Source organism: Anser brachyrhynchus (assembly GCF_964034855.1).
Source record: "Anser brachyrhynchus genome assembly, chromosome: Z".
In the NCBI taxonomy this organism is placed as follows: domain Eukaryota; kingdom Metazoa; phylum Chordata; class Aves; order Anseriformes; family Anatidae; genus Anser; species Anser brachyrhynchus.
Window position 1 is genome coordinate 48015141 of NC_137697.1, and position 21669 is coordinate 48036809.

At 42.0% G+C, this 21669-nt stretch overlaps 2 protein-coding genes across 3 annotated transcripts; both read right to left on the reverse strand.

Annotated features, from left to right (window-relative positions):
- Positions 1-2047: 2047 nt before the first annotated feature.
- Positions 2048-4403, reverse strand: ATP5ME (ATP synthase membrane subunit e). The gene is made up of 4 exons (XM_080572651.1): positions 4225-4403; positions 4030-4084; positions 3656-3754; positions 2048-2184 (listed from the first exon to the last, which is right to left on the reverse strand). The coding sequence occupies exons 1-4, from the start codon at positions 4384-4386 to the stop codon at positions 2159-2161; spliced, it is 342 nt and encodes a 113-aa protein (XP_080428777.1). The 5' UTR covers positions 4387-4403; the 3' UTR covers positions 2048-2158.
- Positions 4404-6824: 2421 nt separating this feature from the next.
- On the reverse strand, positions 6825-21062 carry TMEM175 (transmembrane protein 175). 2 transcript variants are annotated; one of them, XM_080572649.1, is made up of 11 exons: positions 20760-20964; positions 20247-20285; positions 19020-19117; positions 17668-17810; positions 17057-17108; positions 15319-15354; positions 13975-14058; positions 13157-13321; positions 11317-11395; positions 9347-9488; positions 6825-8801 (listed from the first exon to the last, which is right to left on the reverse strand). In XM_080572649.1, the coding sequence occupies exons 3-11, from the start codon at positions 19035-19037 to the stop codon at positions 8138-8140; spliced, it is 1383 nt and encodes a 460-aa protein (XP_080428775.1). In that variant the 5' UTR covers positions 19038-19117; positions 20247-20285; positions 20760-20964; the 3' UTR covers positions 6825-8137. The 2 variants fall into 2 exon arrangements, with proteins under 2 accessions (XP_080428775.1, XP_080428776.1); XM_080572650.1 differs by lacking the exon at positions 17668-17810 and having other exon boundaries at positions 20760-21062.
- Positions 21063-21669: the final 607 nt, after the last annotated feature.

Genomic DNA, 21669 nt, shown 5'->3' on the forward strand with positions numbered 1-21669 from the left:
GCAGATCGTTTCTCACATTTGCCATCGCGGTTTCTTGTTTTCACACTTACTGAGAGTGTCTCGGATGTGCCAGGCTCTCAGGGACGCAGCTGCACTTCGAGGATGCCAGCTGTGCTTCTCACGGCTGCTCCTGGCTCCGAGGCTAGCAGGCATCTTCCCATCACATCCAGGTTGCTTTTGGGGCTGCTCCCATCGGCTGCAAGGGCCCAGGAGGGGCAGCTGGTGAGCAGAAACCCTTCCCTCCAGCGCAAGGGGAAGGAATGGGTCTCCCTCCCTCCCTGCAGGGCAGCCTGCCCCTCCTTTTTGCTCATCTCTGTCCCTCCCTCCTGGTGCCTCACACGCGCTGGGTGTTTGAGGGGAACTTTCCCATATTACGCAGGCAGGGTTGTGGAACCCATTTTTTTGCAGAATGGTAGTCATCACCACGTAGTCACTTTTCAAAAGGGTAGGACTGCTGTCCTTTCTGGTCAGCAATCCTTCACTAACAGGCGTTTCTCCATCTCGTGGCACCGCCACAACCACACCGCTTGCAATTTGCTTCCCGCTCAAGGAGTTAGGCAAGGTAACCAACTGCCCTGTTGAGTGCCGTAATCTAGTTCTGCTTTCTGAATATCTGCCTAGAGCCCGTGGGGGTAGTTTCAGCTTTGAATCAGCTCTCAGCTCCAGTGGGAGAGCAGGAGGGGACACTGCAAGATGTATTATAATGTTCAGAAGAACTATTACTAGAGCTGTTTAGCATTGGCTTTTTTAAAAAAAAAATTATCCCAGCACAAAATGTTTTACAAGAGGTTTGCTTGCCCGGCCCTGCAGCCAGGTTTTGAGGACTCCATTGGCACGGTGGCACTTCCACCTCCACCACATTCCACCTCAAGGCAGCGCGAGCTGCAGAAATCCCGCGTGCTTCCTCCATCACATCCTCTATGTACAGAGCTCCCATCCTGCTGCACGGTACAGGCTGGGGCCTGGTTGTGTTAGTTGTGCTGTGTTTACTCACCAGGACAGACAGGCTCAGCTCTACGGGGGGCTACCAAGCTGACCCCAAAGTGGACAGAAACAGCACTGGCCCAAACACTGCAGTGGAAGAAAAGGGATGTGAGGATGGAAACTTCTCCCTCTCCTGCATCCTCCGCACTTAACCAGGCATGTGGTAGGAACCTGAGAGTCCACCAAAGCGAGAAGACGTGAAGGTTGGGATGGTTAGTGTTCTGGAGAGAGGCAGGCCACCACGGCTGTTCCACAAACCAGGCCCAGTCCCAGCAACCCCCAGCTAAAAGCAATGCTGACCTCCATGGCCAGTCCTTACTGGAACAATGCAAGTATTTCAGCTTAAATACCACTATAATCACATTCTGTTTAAGCACACAGTTACAGCTGAACCCCCAGCGTTGCATTTCGGTGTTTTTTTCAGTAACCTTTATTTTACGTAATCACTGCTTGACTGCTTAAAGCTTAGAATCACAAACATGCCTGAGCACCAGTGCTTTAAAAATAAAAATAAATAAATAAACTAACACCGAGTTTTCCAGCAACTCAGATCTTAGAACTCCTGAAAATAAGCCTTTTGAAAGGATGTTGGCCTTTAAGTAGGCAAAACAGCCTGTTATCTTGTGAGGTACCTGCAGAGTTCAAACATTTTAAAAACAACCTATTAATAAGTCAGCACTAATTCCTCAGATTTCCAAAAGGCTCAACAAAATAGTGAAATTTGACAGCAACTGTGCAATACAAGAATTGCACAATTATCCACATTGGTAACAAAGCTGAAAAAAGATCACAGCAACACTCTGGCCTATCCGATTAATACAAATTACAGGCAGCAAGTACAATGCCAGCCTTTTCCACGGGCTCAAAAATATTTTAAATTCAATTGATGTCCTGATCACAAACACTCCCTATGTGCAATAGGTGTGGATACCAGCTGTGATGCCAGAGGAATACAAGGGAGTGCTCTGTCAGCAGCAGCAATGGACAACTTATGATCAATGTCTCCTTCGACACTGTGCAAGTACTTCTGTTGCTTTTCAGTGCAATTCAGTCAAAAAGTAAGTAAGTGTTGTAAGTATTTTATTGATAGAATAACATACAGAGTCCATCAACCACTACACAGTTCAGAGCCTAGCCACGTATTTAGGCGTGAAATTAAGATCCGATCTTATGTTCATTTCAAAATGGAATCTTCACTCGCTAGAAGGGAAGAAAAAACAAACATAGTTAGGACTACTCGTCACTCCCATGCAGTACTGAAATTTGCAAAGCATTAGCAGGATCAAATGCTGCCCTTAATTATGCCATTTCTTCCTAGCTGGCTTTTGTAACTCACACTTCTGCTTATTCAACAGAAGTGCATTTCTTTCCTCTAGCGTAAAGACACTTTTTGGTCTTACTCGTTGGTAAATGACAGTTTCTTGGACCTGCCACTTCAAATAAGCCAAGAAAGAGTTATCACTATAGATACTTACACTTATCCATTTTTAAAAAACAATCTTCAACTACTGAAAAGAATCAAGTTAAACAATTGCTTTTCGTACTGGAGAACCATGCCAAATTGCTGCTGAGAAAGCAGACAGGCAATTATAGGACATTTAAATAGATTAACCATCCTACGGACATCATCACAGAATTCCACCACTAAATTCAGTAGCAATCCTGTGGTACAGCATCTGTCCCCCAAAATGCAAAAAGCTCCACCTAAACTAGAAAATATTTTTAAAAATAATTTGAATAGTTCAATGAAAGCTACATATTTAAGATGGTAGAGCTGTGCAAAATAGCTATGCCTCCATTAAAGAATACTATTCAGCAACTTGAATATTTGATTTTATGTATGTGTAGTTTGTTTGTGATTAGTTTTAATGGGCTTTATTCAGCATTAGCCTCATTCAGGGCAACACAAATGCCAGTATTACCTACAGAAAAAGTAACTAAGCATGTAACTACACCAAAAACCACCAGGGTTATTAACCAGTAATCTTCAAGTCTTCCCTTCTTCCCTTTTATCAGATTTAATAACACATTCCACACTAATGATATTGGAAAAGCATAGAAGACCCAAGAAATATTGATAAGGAAGAGGGAAAGCATGCTGCAGCAGGAATACTGTATGGTAGAAAGGAATGAGATACAGAAGCAGCGCTAATCCCAGCAGACCACCTTCATCATATTCTTTTCATGAGACGCCACAAATGAAGCTGACCTCTAACACTATGCTAGCGACTGCATTTCAAAGTGAGCTGCAGTCACAAGGAGGTGTGTAAGACACCTGTTTTTGACCATCAGGTGCCTTTGTGAGAGCTGTGTTGCATGGATAAACTGGGACACAGGTTTACTGCATCCAGCTGAAAAGAGGTAGCTGAGTACAGTTAACATGCAACTCCAGTTATTCCTTCCAGAATAAGCAACATCTTCCAGCCATTTGTTTCCTCAGTGGAAATTCAGATCGCTATCTAAGCTAGCCTAAGTTCTGCTAGGCTACAACAGCGCTTTGACCTGTTTCTCTACACACACAGACATCCTGAAGAGTTTGGGGACCAACAGCACCAGCCAGCCTTCAGAGCCCTGGCCACCGGTCAGTGGATGCACAGGGCCTGCAGCCCATGGCTTGGCGTCTCTGACAAACATGGAGCAGCGTCAGGACTCCGGTAATTTGCACAGTTACCTTCTGCAAGCTCCTTTGCGATCCTTTCGAGCTCTTCACGCTTCTTCTTCTCCTCAGCCTCTATTCTCCTCTCCTCCTCAGCGATAGGCTTTAGGTAGTCTGCCGTTAACACAGTTGGTTAAAGACACGGTGCCTAACGCTCGGGGAGGAAAGCTGCGCACCTGCTAGCTCGCTCAAACCGGGATAAAAAACACAAAACAAAGAGGCGAGGAGAGGCGCAGCCACACAGACCCGCACCGCCCGGCGCTCCACGGGGCCGGGGGGAAATGGCGCCCGGGCGGCGGCGGCCTCAAGGTGCCCTTGCGGGGCGGGAGGGAGGCAGGGAAGCAAGGACGAGCCCGGGGTCGCTGCGGGGTCCCCCGTGCGGCACTCACCGTATCGCTTCTTGCCGTAGATCATCCCCATCAGCAGGGCCGAGTACCGGGTGAACTGCGGGGAGCAAGAGACAAGGGCGCGCCCTTCGCTCAGACCCCGCCGCCCTGCCCGGCACAGCCCGACCCTGCCCGGCCCGGCCCCGCACCGCGCCTCCCCTCGGGGCGAGATGGCGGCAGGAGCCGCCGCGGCCTCACCTTGATGAGGGGCGAGACCTGCACCGGAGGGATCATCCTGGCGGCTCGGCGAGGACAGGGCAGCGGAAGGGAAGCAGGACGGCGGCGGAAGAAGGCGGGCGGTGGAGGCCGGAGGGCGGTGGAAGGAAGGCGGGGAAGCACCGCCCGCCTGCCCCGTCCCATCCCGTTTCGCCCCGGCTCCTCCTCAGGGCGGTCGGGGTGGTGATGGCTTCCTCATGGCCTCTCCATGGGGACAGCCAAGGCGCCGTCCCCGCCAGGCGTTTCCAGCCCCAGCAGAAGGGCTCTCAGCAGCTCGGGGCTGCCGCACCGCCGGCTGGAAATGGCGCCCGCCGTCACTCACAGGAGAAGAAGAGAGAGAGGAGCACGTTGCACGGTGTAGTTACCTGCAATAAAATCTCAAGTAATAAGAGTTGGAGGAGATCTGTGCATCTCTCCCCACTAAAAAAGCGTTTCCTTCCCTGTCCTGTTCGGTAGTAGCAAACAGATGGGGTCAGTTACCAGACACTGTCCTAACCCCACGTTTACCAAACAGAGGTCTGCAAGCCAAATTCCTACAATGAATTAAAGCTTTGGAAAGGGACTCTTCACTCAGATAGATAATGATAAAACAAGGGGGAATGGTCTTAAACTAAGGATAGCTCTAGATTAGACGCTAGCAAGAAATTCTTCATTCAGAGGGTGGTGAGGCACTGGCACAGGCTGCCCAGAGAAGCTGTGGAAGCCCCCTCCCTGGAGGTGCTCAAGGCCAGGCTGCGTGGGGCTTTGGGCAACCTGGTCTGATGGGAGGTGTCCCTGCCCATGGCAGAGGGGTTAGAGTTGGATTATCTTTAAGGTCCCTTCCAACCCAAGCCATTCTGTGATGACAATGCTGCCTGAAAGTTGCTGTTAGCGTCTTCTAATGAGTTGAATGGATTCATCTTCAACATGAATTCATTAAGGCCAACCTGCCTGAGCAAAATAAACTATCATCATCTTGGAATCACAATTTTATGAATGGAGAGAATGGACTTTACAAATACCCTCCCATGCATTACCACGTTGTCCTATTCAGCTTCAGAGGTAGTTTTTCTTGAGTGGCAGTACCAGTACCACAGGCAACAATTCCAATGCCATTAGAACAAAAGTTTTTCTGCAACTTTCCTTCTTTCTTCACATTCATATTTTATTTAAACTATTATTGGGACAAAGAAGGTAACCAAAATCCTAGACTTAGGAAGAGTGTCACCAGCAGGTGAAGAGAGGTGACTGGTAAGAGCGTGTCTAGAGTGTTGTGCTCAGTTGCTGCATCCTCCATACCCAAGAGACAAGGACGTTCCAAATCAAGTGCAGCAAAGGCCCATGAAGACAACAGAGATTGGAGTATCTCTCATGCAAGAACAGGCAGAGAGCTGGGCCTGTTCAGCCCACAGGAAAAGGCTCAGGAGAAATGTTACCAATGTTTAAGAATATGTGATGGGGAGGAGTAAAGACTGAGCCAGTCCCTTCCTAGTTGTGCCCATTGACAGAACGAAACACGATGAACACAAACCAAAATACAGGAAATTACTTTAAAATGGAACAACAACAACAACAACAACACTTTTTTACTCTAAGCGTGTTAAACATTCAAACACGTTGACCAGAAAGGTTGTGGAGTCTGTGTGTGTACATACTCAAAGTCTGAATGGACACAGCCCTGAGCAACCTGCTCTAGCCAACCGTAACTTGGCAAGCAGGGCTGGACTAGACAGTCTCTAGCTGTCCCTTTCAACCTCATCCATTCTGTGATTCTGGGATTATTATAATGATTATTATAATCACTGTAAATGTGTCACTAACTTTTCTAGAGGCAAAAAAACTGTGGTCATTAGTAATCCTGTAGAGAATAATTTGTTAAACTTAGATTTGGAAATGTTATTTCTACCTGAGAATATTGTAATTCAAAGCAATGCTTTGTTCCAAAATGCATTTTGTTTCTCCAACTTACAAAAAATGTCAGTCAGAATGATCTTAAACCAACTCTGTTTATATGAAAACTCAGGTCAAGTTTGCCTTCAAATTTAGGTTCTGAGACATTACTAAATTTGGTTTAAATACTACTACCGTGACTACAAGAAAAAAAAGTTCTTTCTGCAGAAGAAATCATTTATTTCCAAGTGGGCAAAAAAAAGAGGAAAAATGCCTTATTTAGTCAATACAGTCACTTTTATTTATTCAGTGCAATTCACTGCTCTTCAAAGCATCCCTCTAAATGCTGGAATGAAACTCTGTGGTCGGATTCACTTGCAGGTCTCACTTTCTTCAAGTACCAACAAAAAAAGAATAAACCTTTCTTTACATCCTATTAAAAGTTTCGGTGTCTTTCCATGCTGCCTTTACAATCTGACTATCTAAACTACCTATCACAGAGCATGCAGGTTTTTTTTGTTGTTTTTTTCTTTTTTTACATCCAACAAACTTCTCTGAGCTGAACCCCAGAACCTAAACTATTCCAGAGCTCACTCACACATATCTGATAAAACTTGATGTTAAAATATATACTTACCATGACAAAAGACTGTAAGATAAAAATTTGCAACAAGATGACCGAACTGCGAAAGCAGAAATAAAGGGCTGGAAGCTTTGCTGTTTTTCAAACTGATTGAAATTTATTACAAATACAGATATTCACTGCTTACGTGCTGACTGCACAGTTGAAACAAAAACATAGAACCCAAAGTGCTTTTATTAGTTATTAGAATGAAAGAGCAACACGTAACACATCACAGAATCCTACTGCAAATCATTTATCCTAAACCAGGTATAAAACTCCTTGCATATCTGAAGATACTTTTTCACAAGAATTACACAATACTAAGGATTAGATGTCAGTACAAGGTGCTTCAAACCAAAAATACAAGTGCTTTCAGACTGATCTGAACTGAAACTAGATATCTGAATTTGTTCTTACTAACCATTGCTCCAAGCATTATTTGCCAGAGCACTTTGGTTTTGTTTTATTGTTTTTTCTTTTTGTTGTTTGTTTTGTGGTGCTTTTTTTTGAACACCAAAATCCCCCAAATGCTTTTAAACAAAGCATTAAAGATGTTAGGCACTAAGTTCAAGATACAAATGAATGCCTCTGCCAAAAAGAAATGTAAGGACTTCCAAATTTACCTCTAGTCCCACAGCTCTTGAGATTTCTTCCCTGGGATATATCAAAACTAGTTCATGTAGTCACGTGGATCCTCATTGGTGAAATACATCCTTTTGAGAAAGAACAAGTATGACTGAAGAACTTGTATTCAGGCAGCCTGGGAGAAGGCATATGGGTCTTGATTGCAACTTCTGTCTAAACTTATGCTCAGAGTCATTCAAAAACAGGTAGTTTTCAAAATGCTACCACAAGTTTGTGGCTAACACAGAAGAGGCATCGTAACCATAAAAAAATAAAAATAAAATAAAAAGGGAGACCACCAATCTGTATATACAAATGTTCTACAGTGATTCACCATCCAGAAAACCAGGTCTCCATTATGTCTTCCAAACCTCACTCCCTATCTTGTAGCAGCATAACCAGCTTCTACACCTGTGTTTGGTTGCCACAATGACTACCACATGTCTGAAAAAAAGACATTTTGCTGGGTATCTGTGTATTTCATCTTCGATCATCACTGCAGTTGTACTTCAAGCAGCATTTGTTTCCGAAAGGGTAATTGTCAAGGCAGGGGAACATGCTTTCTGTCTTCCCTACTTAGCTCCTTCTCCCCCACCTCCTTATTTTTTTCAATTACTGGTTTTGCACAGTCTCAAGCATGACCAGCTACAGCTAAAGTATGACCCAGTTATGGCAAACACAGGCTTTGATTTAGATCAATACAGGTTACACATCGAGACAATGTGAGTTAGAAGAATTGTAATTAATGTTGCAACTTCACATGCACTGCATGGAAATTTAGGACAGTGTATCAGTAGGAGACAAACATGCCTCCTCCTCTTCTAACAATACAACCTTCCGCCTGGAGAAAGACATCACAGACTTTATGAGAGTTAAGGAAATTCTAACAAAAATGCGCAAGGCAAGAAAAGCAAATGGGATTACAATCTGCATAAGATGGAAAATTTCTGTGCTAAATTCACTTAACAAGCATGTTAGAAAGAAGGCCCCTAGGCTTACACAAGGGTAGAGAGCCAGCTTGGCAAACATAAAGGCATGCTCCTTGCCACCATATCTAGCAAAAGGATGCAATGTTTCCCTTTCATGCAGGAGGGCTGTAGTCCATATTGCAAACTGAAACATGCTGGCAAAGAAAGTAATAACACAGCTGACCTGAATGGCTTCTATTTCATTGTGAGACTTCTCTGCAAATTCACTGGTCAGCTGGTAAGCCAGTGGAAGCCCGCCAATGAATGCCAATGAAAGTATATTAAGCAGTCCCATTAATCGGGTAGCTTTTGTTACATATAGGAAAAGTGAGTGATGGACAAACCACAGGAGACCAATTGTTACAAATGAGCCAAAGTAGGCAAGATAGTTTGGCCCATATTCACTTAAAGCTTCAAGAAGGCTTCCATGAAACTTCTCTCTCACTTCTCTTGGATCAGGGACATTGTCTTCACTGTGGAGAGAAAACTTACTTTACTTTGCATGTTAGTTTTATAAAAGCACACCTGGAGCAACAATTAAGTATTTTGTTCTAATCTGGGCATGGCATCCACTCTGTAGTTCTCTAATTTGTACCTCAAACGAAGCATTTCAAATAAAAGTTCAAGAATTAAATTAAGTCTGAAAGGAAACACAAAAGTAAATTGGCTTTCCTTTAGGTTAATGTAATAAAGCCGCCACAGGGACTAAACAGATTTTGTTGGTAAAAGCCTTTTATCTGAAAACACATCCAAACATAAAGGAAACTTTGTCCTTCAAGACTCTCCAACCCAATATACATTAAACAGACTAATGATCACTACTTCTGAAATGTGGGAGCTAAAAATATCTTCCGTTTGTGTTCTGTAACTTTCCAGAAAAATCACACTTGAGGTAATCACTGCAGGCTTTAGAAGTAAAAGACTATGTTTGGTTAGTTTTATTTCCTCAAATATTACATATAGACATGAATTGGCATTATAGTTAACACAAATTGTCAGAGGCAACACAAAACCTTACCATATATCCAAAATGAGCAAGGTTGCTACAATGGCATAGACTCCATCGCTGAATGCTTCTACCCGTTCCTTACTCAGAGGCTCACTAAGGTAAAAACTAAATGTTTCTAAGCTATGGTGTTCCTCTTCTTCATTTCTCTGACCTGGAAAACAAACCCGGATGTATACTAATGAAAGACAAAAATCAGACAGTACAAAGCAAGGTGGTTAAAGCATTAAAAAACAAAAACAACAGGAATAACAACAACAAAAAACCTACTGTGATCTCCCTTTTTCTTTCTCCCCACCCCTCAAAATCTTTCCGTAGAAAGAAGGGTGCTGTTCATCCACACATCACTCATTCCACTTTTTTTCTGCAGCTGTGGCTCTCCCTGAAGTTCGTGTTGCTTTCATACAGGACAAGCACATCAGAGACAAAAAAAAACCCTGTCCTTTAAACCCTATGGCAGACCATTTCCACCAAATGAATAGGGGCCCAAAGCTCTAATTGAACAAGATATTTGAGCTAAACAAATCAGATGCTGTGCCAGAAGGGCACAGGAAGGCTTCCCCAGGAAGCCCTAATAACTGCAGGTCCGCAAAGACACTGTGAAGAACTTATACTGCATGGGAAGAAAAACCTCACTGCAGAATCAGGGCTGCACTGGCACATGAAATCACCTGCTTTAAAATAAATCCAGCCTTTCGCCAAAAGATGGGGCTCTGGAGCTTTTAAAGAAAACATCAAACTCATCCCTAAAGACTGAGCTTTGAATTGCCCAGCTAGCCAAGCTGCACCACCTCAGGAGTATAGATTTGATGAAGAAAAATCCTGCAGTTTCCAGAATTAAAGAGAGAAACTCAATTAAAAAGCAAGTGTAAACACATCTCAATCAATACAGCAGTAAATTATGTTAGCCACCTGACAGGGTTAGACAAAGACAGCCTTGACCTGGCTGTGAACAGCAGTGCCCCCGTTGCAGCAGGCACAGCAAAATATCTCTGTCCATTTGTTCTCTGGATCTGAGACTCTGGCTTCAACTGTTTCAAAGCATTTCTACCTGCCTAATCCTGCTCCTGCATGGTAGAGTAAAAAATAAATTACCATTCATAGCAAACAAAGATGGACTTGTCCTGGACTAAAATGGAGCAGCAGAGGCACAAAGGTGTTACTCTGCTGACTCACCTATGCAGTGCTTATTCCAAAGACATACATTTGTTTTGTATTTTTCTGGTCAGTTAATATTACTCTCAAAGGGGGACAGTTCCCCTTTTGGCTAAATAGCTTGCATGGTAACACCTCCTCTTTTATTTTGGCACCAGCAACATCTTTCCTCAGTGGAGTCTCAGTAGAGCTGAATTAGCACAACTGGCTGTTGGCATGGTTATGCAATGGGTAGTGTTGACAGAAAGGGGGCAGAAGGAACCTCAGCAAGGAGCATGAGGGAAGGCAGCACGGATTTAGGCTGTCTTTAGCAATGTGTGAATTTAAACCTTTAGGCCACAGCAGTTAGATTAGTAAGGCATAACGCACTGAACAGTTACTTACACTAGATGTGTTTCAATTATATATCTGCTTGTTACAGACTCTCAAACATACTGTTGATTGCCAGTTTGAGAAAGTGGGACCATACAGCACTGCTGGGAAATGATACAGGTATAGAGCTTGCTTTCTATATTTTTCTGTCCTCATGCTCCTTTTTTAGAAGGGAAGAGGGATGGCCTGCAGCCATCACTCAGCAAAAAACAGAGAGGTTTTGCTTTCAGAAAAACACTTTGTAATGTATACCTTACATATATATATTAGTAAATTAAAGGTAAAGCATGGAGCTATGGAGAAACTGGAAGCAGAGCAATAAAACACCAAATCACTGTATTCCAAGGGTGAAATTGGAAGTAGAATTAAAATTACTTCATTCCATGCTATTTGGATAACATGTTGACAACCTAATAACATATCTGAACATAATCCCTAGAAATGCTCTTACTCACCCAAAATCTTGGTTTTGCACCACGTAATGAATCGAGAGAGATGTGGAAAAACGATTACAAGCCCAAGAAGTATGTAAGACTATGGAGAGAAAAATAAACAGAGTTTAAATTTAGTTATCAAAATGTAAATTTCTTTCTAAGTTTAACATTAAACTATTATTCTCAACCTTTAGGTATAATCACATTGAGGAAAAAAAAGTCTTGATTTTATGACATGGAAATGACTCACCTGAAATCAACATGCACCCCTTGAATATTACATGTGCAGCCTAATGCTTTGTTATCACTAGTTTAGTTTTGATAGCTAGTTTAGTACCAGCTATGAGTACTAAGTTGAAACAGGAAGGGGAATAATCCTGCTAACAAATGCAGTAAGGATTTCTCAGGAGGTTGGAGAACCATCACATGTTTCTAGTATTATCTGTCACTTGCCACTCAACCTGAAAAGTTAAGTTTGCCAGCTAAAACCCCTAAGCACCCCTGCATTGTGCTGGCAAGTTATTTGGATAACAATGTAATAACATGATCAGGGAATGGCTGTAGACAACAAAACTGGAAAACAAAAAAACAAAAAAGCACAAAAATACTTTCTTTGGTTGAATCACATTTGTAATTCCAGCAGGCTACACAAAAAGATGTATTGAAATAAGGCGATGGAGGGTGGTGGCAGGGAAGAGGATATAAAGGTTTCTTAAGCTAAGGCAAAGAAACAGCTGTGAGGGATACTCTCAAGGGCAGAGCTCTTTGCAGATTTTGACCAGTATTTACAGAGTAAATACTTCATAAAATTGTTTGAATCTCTGCTGGTTCCTTTATGTCTTTGATGAAGGCAGAAGCTCTGTTAAGCATCTCTGTGAAGAGTCATTATTACAAAAACACCCCATCTCTCTCAGACTTGAATACATCTATCTCAACAAGTTCCCTAAAAAAACAGCATGATTTAAGTGTCTGTGTCCTGAACTTTACACGCTTTTTGAAGCGTGTAACTGTCTCTGTACTGCTTCTGTCCAAAAGACAGCTCAGTGGGTCATAAGAGGTTCACAGACTGCACAAGTCTAAACACAAGAGCAACCTGGAGGTTAATTTGACTGATGTTAATTAAAAAAATAAAAATACTAGTGAACAAGAGAGGGAGAAGGAAATAACAGGGAAGACTGAGATGAGGAGAATATTTTATTAAAATTGGTTATTTTCATGCTTGGACTCACAATTGTACCTTTTATCAATAGTAACTCAACATCTCCCAAATTTTGTGGTTTAAACACTGATTAATTTCCATGGTTATTAATATGTAGATGCAACCTTACTGCTTAATAAACGTGGCCGAGGCTGCTGTAAGAGCAGGCTTTAGTGAAAAACATTTGTTTTGAGATGCAGGTTGGCTAACTGGTCTATTTATTCAATTTGTTCTTACACCTTGTGAGTGCAGCAGTTATATTCACATATCTTCAGCTGTGCAATGTGATATTTATTTCATGTAACCTTTCACATTATCTCACTGACATATGATAAGGAAGATGCTAAGTTACAGTTTAGAAGATCTGCTTCTGAAGAGTAATTAAGGGAATCATTATGAAAACCAAGCCTAAGCAAGTAAAGCAAATACTGTAGCAGAATATTCTTTGAAAACCTATGCAAAATTCACAGATCAAACTACAGATTGGCCTGTATGAATTGAAAACATCCAACACAAAATAGCAACCATGATTACATCACCATAGAGCCAGCAACTGAGAAAGTCTGCATATTTAACACAGACACCATTATTTTAACACACAGACACAAACACAGATAATACAAACTGCTGTACCCAGGTACTCTGTTAACTGGGAGAACTTACCAAAGGAATAAAGAAAAAGGAAAAGATGGCTGCTAAAAAACATAAAATCGGTCCTCTTAGGATAATCTTCAAGATATGACGTTTATAGAAATTCTGATTTTCAGACACTTGTATCTGTTGATTCAGTAAGTGTGGGTGATAGAATCCATACACTACTATCACAGCCTGCAAGGAGAAGAGCATTACTGAAGGTAATACACACAAGTACACACAGCATTTCAGCTATATAACCACAAAACTATAAATCAACAAATTCCAGAACACATTCAACCTTATTTTTCACTCCCACATGGAGGACCTGTCTTAGAAACTCTGAGATTTCACACTTCTCTGTGTATCAGGATTTTAGTTTCCTCTGCAGAGGTTGACATGACCGTGGATCTTACATGAAGAAGGCAGGCCTCCACAACAAGGAACAGAAAGTGACAAGGCACTGTTCCAGGCAAAAAACAGTGCCGTGCTAAGTACTTAGTCCCGAGTCAGAAAGCCTCTTTCTGTTCACTCAGCCATTACTGTGTGGCTCAATGGGAACTTCAGCAGGAAAGGTCAACTACTATTTCGTCAATGTGTTTTTAAAGAGAGGGAAGAAATTCTGTGGACTTTGAGATCAGCTGATTTAATTGCATATATCAGTTTCACAGGACAGTGGCAATCATCTCATTAACAGGTGTTTTCTTATGGCAAGCTTTGAAAAATACTGCTTTACAAAAGAAAAAGACACTTAACAATTTATATCCACAGTTAATAAACCTTATTTTAGTTCCGCCCAATAGAATCTAGCCTCTAAAAGTGAAAATGTAAGGGGATAGCTCTAATACCTGTATAAGGCCAATGACAACAGCACAGACACTGAATAGGAAAATTCCAAAAGGTACTTCTGGAAAGGAGGCCATTAAGGAAAACTAGAAAAAAAGCAACCAGATCAAACATGTAGTTAGGAAGCAATGTAGGAATAACAACAGAGAAAAGGGAGTATTCTTCATTCAATATTGAAACTTTAAAACATAAATAACACTTGGCTTTTTGATATAACTCCACTAAAAGCAGCTTCTAGCCACAAACACATGCAAGCATCCCAACAGAGGGTATCTGGACAGAAGGCTTTGCTCATATGCTGATACTGCTAAAATTCAACCCCTCTAATGCTATGTCTTCTTAATAACTACAGGCTGATTTGCAGCTGAGCATAAAGTTTAACATTTTCAGTAGACAAGATATTCATAACTGAATATTCTTGATATTAGGATACCTTTCTGAATTTAATTTCTCTACCTCCATGGCTGTCTGTTGTATTAATTTCTATTAATTTCTGCAGCTTCATTAGGTGAGACAAAAAAAAAAAAAGGAGGGAGTAACAGTGTGTGTTAGGGTAACACATCTAACTTTCCAAAAATTATTTCCACTTGAAGGCAAGGAAGAAGTATGTGCTCTTGCTGACAAAGGCCCTTTTGCTGACCACAGCTTTATTCTTTGCAGGTTAATACATAACACAGATATATCCATGGCGAAACAGGTACCTGTCCTATAAATCTGTTCTAAACATACAATAAAAGTCAAGAAACGTTTTAAGCAACTGTTTTGTTCTGCTAATTATGGTGGTCAATTCTTGCTGGATCTAAAGGTTATCTGTCCAGAAATTGCATATAACATTGAATCTGCAGATTTAAAAGGTAGATAATTGTTTGCTAGAACCACCACTGCTGAATGAGCCACAAGTTATACCAAAAACTCTCTGAAGGTTATAAGAGTAAAGTATTCTGCTATCTAAAGAGGAGTTTGAAATACAGGTTTAGTTCCCTTAAAAATTCAAAATTTTCATTGGTGAACTTTGAAATTCAATTCGTCTGCTTCTTTTAAATAAAACCTAGGAAACTATGGCTTTCCGTGATTATAATTTATCTTCCACATTACCCATTTTCTGCCAGGCCTACATATGACATGCAGGAGATGAAGAATTTTCTGAAAATCCTTCAAGACTTTTTTTGATGAATTTTAAGAAACTAAGGATTAATGCACTAATTATAAAATTAACTACTAGAATGGATTCAGGGTTTACACTATAATAATACTCTCCTGGCTTACTCAATACTTTGGTATAATCTCTCCAAATAAAGAAAAAAAATGTAATATAAACATATGTCACGTTTTAGAAAAGTACTTACAGTGTATGGCAAGAAAGTTATGATCATCATACAAGCCTAAAGAAAAGAAAAAAAGTGTACTGAAACACTAGGTGAACTGCAAGCAAGCAATACCATCATTTAACATGTAGCAAAAGAATGTAACATGAACAGCTCAAATGCAAGTGTTGCATCTTAAAAAAAAAACATTTCTGAAGTTGCTGAGCTATGACTGAAACATACAGCCAGTTCTGTACACACTTTTAAGGTTTGCTATCCAAACTGTACACACTTATTTTAGAAAATACTACAGTTTTGTTAACAGTACCACAGATAAAAGCTTTTCTTATGGCTCCTAACAGACTTCTCACTGGACTAGCAATGCCAAAAATACCACACATCCAGAGGAGGTGCTTCTGATTTCCCTTGTCAAAACCATTAATTTCTGATCATAAATTTTTCAAATATTAGCTAAGGAAAAACAAACAAACAAACCTAAAGCAGGCAGAAATGATGATCAGAGGGCTGGAGCACCTCTCCTATGAAGAAAGGCTGAGGGAGCTGGGGCTGTCCAGCCTGGAGAAGAGAAGGCTCTGGGGAGACCTCATTGTGGCCTTTCAGTACCTAAAGGGGGACTTATTAAAAGGATGGAGAGGGACTCTACTCAAGTAGATAATGATAGGACAAGGGGGAATGGTCTTAAAACTAAGAGGATAGATTTAGATTAGACATTAGGAAGAAATTCTTCACTATAAAGGTAGTAAGTCTGGCACAGGTTGCCCAAAGAAGCTGTGGATGTGGATTCCTGGAGGTGTTCAAGGCCAGGCTTGGGGCCTTGGCCAACCTGATCTAGTGGGTGGCATCCCTGCCTATGGCGGGGTGCTGGAGTTGGATGATCTCTAAGGTCTCCTCCAATCCAAGCCATTCTATGATTCTATGAAACGCATTGCTTTGAAAGCTAAATTAGAGAAGAATTATATGCCTTAAACAATTCTTCTTACATAAATTCCTGTAGTGTTCTTACAGAATTTAAACTCAGTATTTTTTAGTCACAAAAGTTAAATAAACTGTGTAATTGTGCATTGTTAAGAGAACCGAATTTTAAGCAATATAGTAAAAATACAAAACTCTAGCTGAAAGCAAAAATACACTCTTCATTGCAGCATCTCGTTATAATAAATAACTGTAACCAAGATACTACAAGGTGGCTGATTAAAAATACACACCCAATAAATGAAGAATTTTCAACAGATAAGATTCAGGTAAGAGTAAATCTCAAAACACTGCATCAAAGACTGGTCTCTCAGATATAGTTTTTTTAAGATTGTGTTTCAAATAAGCTTCATAATGAATTTTTGGGTAACATAAGCAGAGAAATGGCTGAAACCATAATTGCAACTCAAACCCACAGCTATGATTTTTGCCACAAAAGACACGAAATTTCATTTTCTCAAGTCTGGAGGAAAAAAGCCACACAGACCAGCAAAGTCAAAATCTTTCTGCCTAGGTGCCTCTTCAGTTCCCTCAGATGAACTTCCACCTAGCCTGGTGCAGATCTTCTTTTGGTTTACAATGCAAGTGCAACATGTGCAAGTTAAAAGCAAGTTAGTTATCAAACACGTGCTTTGGCAAAGAGGAATTAACCCTCTCTGTACCTTCTTGGCTTTGAAATTTGGTGGAATTGATTTAAATTAGAAACATTCTGTCATGTGCATGCAGTCTAAAGAAAAAGTGACCTATACTTGGTAGCTAATCATCAAGTATGTTGGGTAAGACTCACCAGATTTAGAAGAGCAAGGACATCGTCTATAAGTTCTATCACCTGAAACAACCTGTCAAGGCAAGTTAAGATACCATGAACAAGCCAGCTCCCAAAACATGTTACAACATTGCATATAAATTATACAGCTGTTGTATTATAGGGGAACCTGATTTCCTTTGCTTCAGAATTTATGCAAGCAGTCCAAGTGCTACCAAACCAAGTGCTACCAAAACATTAACTCATACATGGAAGTCACTTGTTAGAAAAAAAATTGAAAAGGTAGATATGAACAGTCAAGTTCAGTCACGGAAAAGTTAAGAACCCCATTTCTATTTGAAGGACAAGTGGCATAAGATGTATCAAACTGACTTATTATCTTTATTATTTTTTTTTGGCTCTATCCTTCCTCTGCACTTGTAATTGTATCTTTACTGTGAGGTCAATTTAACTGTTGTTAAGAGCCAATTCATGTGTGAAAAAGTAATCAAGATGGCAATTCTGACACATCGAGTAAGACATCAAAATCCTAACAATGCAGAGAACTACAAATGGATATCACACCTTGGAAAATGGAAGATAGGAGGTAATTACAGGTTGCGCCTCTGACAGAATAGGATCAATCCACTTACTTAAAAGAAAAAAAGTGGTAATAGTTGTTAACGTGATAAATCAAAAAAGCGCTGCCACGATTCTTTGAAGTGTCCCATCCTTGGAAGTGTTCAAGGCCAGGCTGGATGGGGCTTTGAGCAACCTGGTCCAGTGGGAGGTGTCCCTGCCCATGGAAGAGGGGAGGAATTAGATGATCTTTAAGGTCCTTTCCAACCCAAACCATTCTATGACCCTATGATTCCAGTGTTGTAGAGAGTAAACTGCAGAGTTGCCTTGATTTTTAGCTTGACTGAGAGGATTTTAGCAAAACCATAGAGGTAAGATTTATCCGTGCCATGTTTCCTTTAAAACTATACTATCTATTCACAGCTTTCTAACATATGCTGACTTAGAAATTAATAATGCTCAATTATACTTTGTTTTCCTTAAGTTTTAAGAGGCTGTCACTTTACCCAGAAAGAAGTACACCAAACAAAGACCAACTGCCACATTTCAGCTCACCTGTTAACACTGCAAGCTGTTCACTAGTGTTAAGTATATCAAGTTTGAAAAACAAAACGTTGCTTTGGGTTATAGCTGTTTGCTGTTTAATTATTGTAAATACTTGGAAGTATTACCAAGAATCTGGACTATTAGGAAAAAAAATGACAAATTAGAACTGCCTCCATACAACTGAGCTCTAAAGAAAGCAAACTAATTTTAGTTTTTAGTGACTTCATTAGAACATAATCCAAACTGGCTTTAAATGAATGGATTTGGAAAGAGGACCAGCTTACCTTGTTCTTAAGAATAAAAACCCTCAGAATACTATGGCAGAAGAAAAAAAATGCTTGCTGCCCTACCCCCACAAAATGCCTGCACATCAATTTCTTTTTGACTACTAAGGTATGGGTAAGTGGCAAAGTGGCAGTGTCCACAGCTCTGAAAAATGCAGCATCTGCAACATCACAACTAGTTTTGCAAGAAGCACTGCTGAGGACTGAAAAAGACAAGTTTTAGGCCAGCAGTCCTATCTGGATTCCTCTATATGTGCATCACACAACTTAAAATGTCATGCTTTTTCACCATAGTTTTAAGTTTAATTCCATCAAGAATATTAAGTGAAATGAAGAGTAACTCTGAATTTGAAGACATATAATGCTTGTTGGTTTTTTTTTTGTATCACAGTTTCTATGGTGTAGAAATACATTAAGTCACTGATTAGGATAGCACTTCTTACAGTGCATTTTTATAATTACTATCCAAAAACAGAAAATCCAGAAATATATCAGCAACACAGAAATGTATCAGACAGAAGGTGATCTTCTGCCCTTTTAAACAACAGCTTTTCTTTAACTCTGTAGTGGAGTTAAACATTCTTCCTTGTTCATACCTTACATGAGCTGCCCATGCCACTGTGACTATTAAGAAGGTCATCAAGTAGACTGCAATTTTTGTTAGAAGAAGTTGCTGAACACTTTCACCTAGTTTCTGAAACAAAATAAAAAGTGACACCCAGACAGAAAGAAAAAATAGTTATTTTCTGAAAGCACTAGCATTACTTACGAATGGGAATGACATGCAGTCATACAGAGTATTTTTTGAAAATGCTTGCCAGTAATGCAATTTTCCTCCAGTCTTTTTTTTTTTTTACCATCATGCAGACGAACTGTATTAGACACTGATAAGTATGCTGAAATGTGTAGTTAATGGGCTATGATATTCCAACACAACTCTTCAATCTGTAAAATCTAGGCTTTCCAAACCTCAGTTCACCCTTTGATTCATTCATGCACTCTCACGTTGCAGTTACTGTGATAATGCATTTCAGAGAAGGGCTGGCTATAAAACATCCCTATTATTTCCTTAACACTGACTTCTGAAGTAAAAGCGTCCTACAGATTTTCATATGATGATTATTCACAATGAGGCAGGGAAGGGCTCAACCACATCAATTCTGCACGTACCACCACAACATCGCAATGGATTAAACAGACTAATGCAGTGTATTTTTTGGACCACACCTGAGTTTCCTAAACTAACTGAGGCAAAACATTCAGTTTGGAGTCTAGCTCTGTTTTTAAGAGCAGAAAAACAAATTGTGATTAAAAAATCATGAATCTCCTCAAAAGATTACATTGCATTGCCCAACACTCCTGCTTCTTTCTGATTTAATTTTCTGTAGTCCCTTTTTTAATTTTGATTACAGTTGTGATTAAATTGATCTTAAAGCCAGCATCCAGGTTGCACTACATTAAGTGGCTTCTCGAACTGATGTATTACAAACAAGAGATGATATTTTCTGGAAGATGCTTTGGTCTGACAGGTAATTTATCTTCATACAAAAGTAACTGCATAAAATCTATGACATGTATATCATATACATCTCATTCAGGCTTTATATCGTGACTTCTGTAGATTACACAGATCTTCAGTATTTAAAATTTTTCACCTCGAGTTCAACAGCTCCTCCTCCTAGAGGAAATTTCTGTCAGCTTTAATGTTATTTAGCTTTCTTTTTAAAGTTTGGAACTCAAACTGAAGTGGGGTGTTAAATTAGGATGTTACATGCATTTCCAAAGATACCAGAAACAACAAAAAGCAACAACAGAAAAGATACCTGATCAGGATGTATTTTTGTGTGGGCCACAGGCAAAATCTGAAACAAGAAAGCACTATTAGTACACACGCATGTCTTTTCCTGTCTCAGAGCTTGAATGAAACCTGCAAGGAACTTTAGATGGCTGCAGATATTCATGGGTGTAGCAGTCCTATCCGAGTTCCTCTATTTGTGTATCACAAATACAGGAGTAACCCGCAGCTCTGTGAGACGAAATCATTTTTCTGCCGAACAGAGACGGCTCGATTCCTCTCCCCCACCCCCAAGGCGTCCTTTTCCACATACACCGCTCGCAGGGCTGCTCACCGCACACCCCCACGGGTCCGCAGCTGGTCCCTACAAACCCAGGCAGCGCCGCAGGGCTGGGCTGGGCTGGGGGAGGAGGGCAGGCAAACACCCGCGGCACCCTGCAGGGCTCGGGGCCGGGAGGCTGCTGCCTGAAGCTCCGCGGCCGGGCAGGGCACGGCAGCAGCCCGCCACCGAGCCCCGCCGCGTCCCGGGCCCGGGGCTCACCATCACGGTGGCGATGATGGAGAGCAGCGCGTCGCTGTAGGCCAGCAGCCGGTGCGACGTCTGCGTGCTGCTGCCCAGGTCCAGATCCAGGGCCCGACTGTGCACCGGCACCGGTTCCCCCGACCCGGGGCCGGGGCCGGGGCCGGGGCCCGGCGTGGTGGCCCGCGGAGCCGACATGGGCCTTCCGTGCTCCGCCTCCCGCGGCGCGGCGGCGATGCCCGGCCGCGCACCGGGACCGAGAGACGCCGGCCCCGCCGGGCAGGCGGAGAGGAGGAGAACGCCCCCGGGAGACGGCGGGGGCGGTGGCTTCCGTCCGTGGCCCTGCCCCGCCGCTCGCCGCGGCCCCGGCACGGGTTTGTCACCTTGGTTTGCTTAGCCCAGAGCAGAGCAGGCTGAGGGGAGGCCTCATGGCGGCCTGCAGCTCCCTCACGAGGGGAGCAGAGGGTCAGGCGCTGAGCTCTGCTCTCTGGGGACAGCGACAGGACCCGAGGGAACGGCATGGGGCTGGGTCAGGGGAGGGTCAGGCTGGGTGTTAAGGAAAGGTTCTGCACCCAGAGGGTGCTCGGGCACTGGGACAGGCTGCCCAGGGCAGTGGTCACGGCAGCGAGCCTGGTGGAGTTCAAGGAGCAATGCTCTCAGACACATGGGCTTATTTTTAGGTGGTCCTGTGTGCAGCCAGGAGTTGGACTCATAATCCTTGTGGGTCCGTTCCAACCCAGGATATCCTGTAGCTCTGTGATAGGCCTTCCCTGCAGCAGCATGAAGGGGGTCTTAAAAATGCACCACACACATCCGAGGTACCCATGCATTACACTGAACAAAGCAGAGAGGCAGCGGCTGTGTGCTAGTGCTAGCTGCGTCCTCGGCCTTGTGCAGTGCTTGGCACGGGGAGCACCGCAGGAGGACAGGC

Coding starts and splice junctions, on each gene's coding strand:
- ATP5ME (XM_080572651.1), bottom strand. CDS start 4,386: ATGGGACGGGGCAGGCGGGCGGTGCTTCCCCGCCTTCCTTCCACCGCC. Junction 4,085..4,224: donor AGGTCTCGCCCCTCATCAAG/GTGAGGCCGCGG, acceptor TGCTCCCCGCAG/TTCACCCGGTACTCGGCCCT. Junction 3,755..4,029: donor CTACGGCAAGAAGCGATACG/GTGAGTGCCGCA, acceptor TGTTAACGGCAG/ACTACCTAAAGCCTATCGCT.
- TMEM175 (XM_080572650.1), bottom strand. CDS start 20,936: ATGTCGGCTCCGCGGGCCACCACGCCGGGCCCCGGCCCCGGCCCCGGC. Junction 15,355..17,056: donor TCCTTGCTCTTCTAAATCTG/GTGAGTCTTACC, acceptor TCTTTTCTTTAG/GCTTGTATGATGATCATAAC. Junction 8,802..9,346: donor TTGCTCATTTTGGATATATG/GTAAGGTTTTGT, acceptor TTCTCTCCACAG/TGAAGACAATGTCCCTGATC.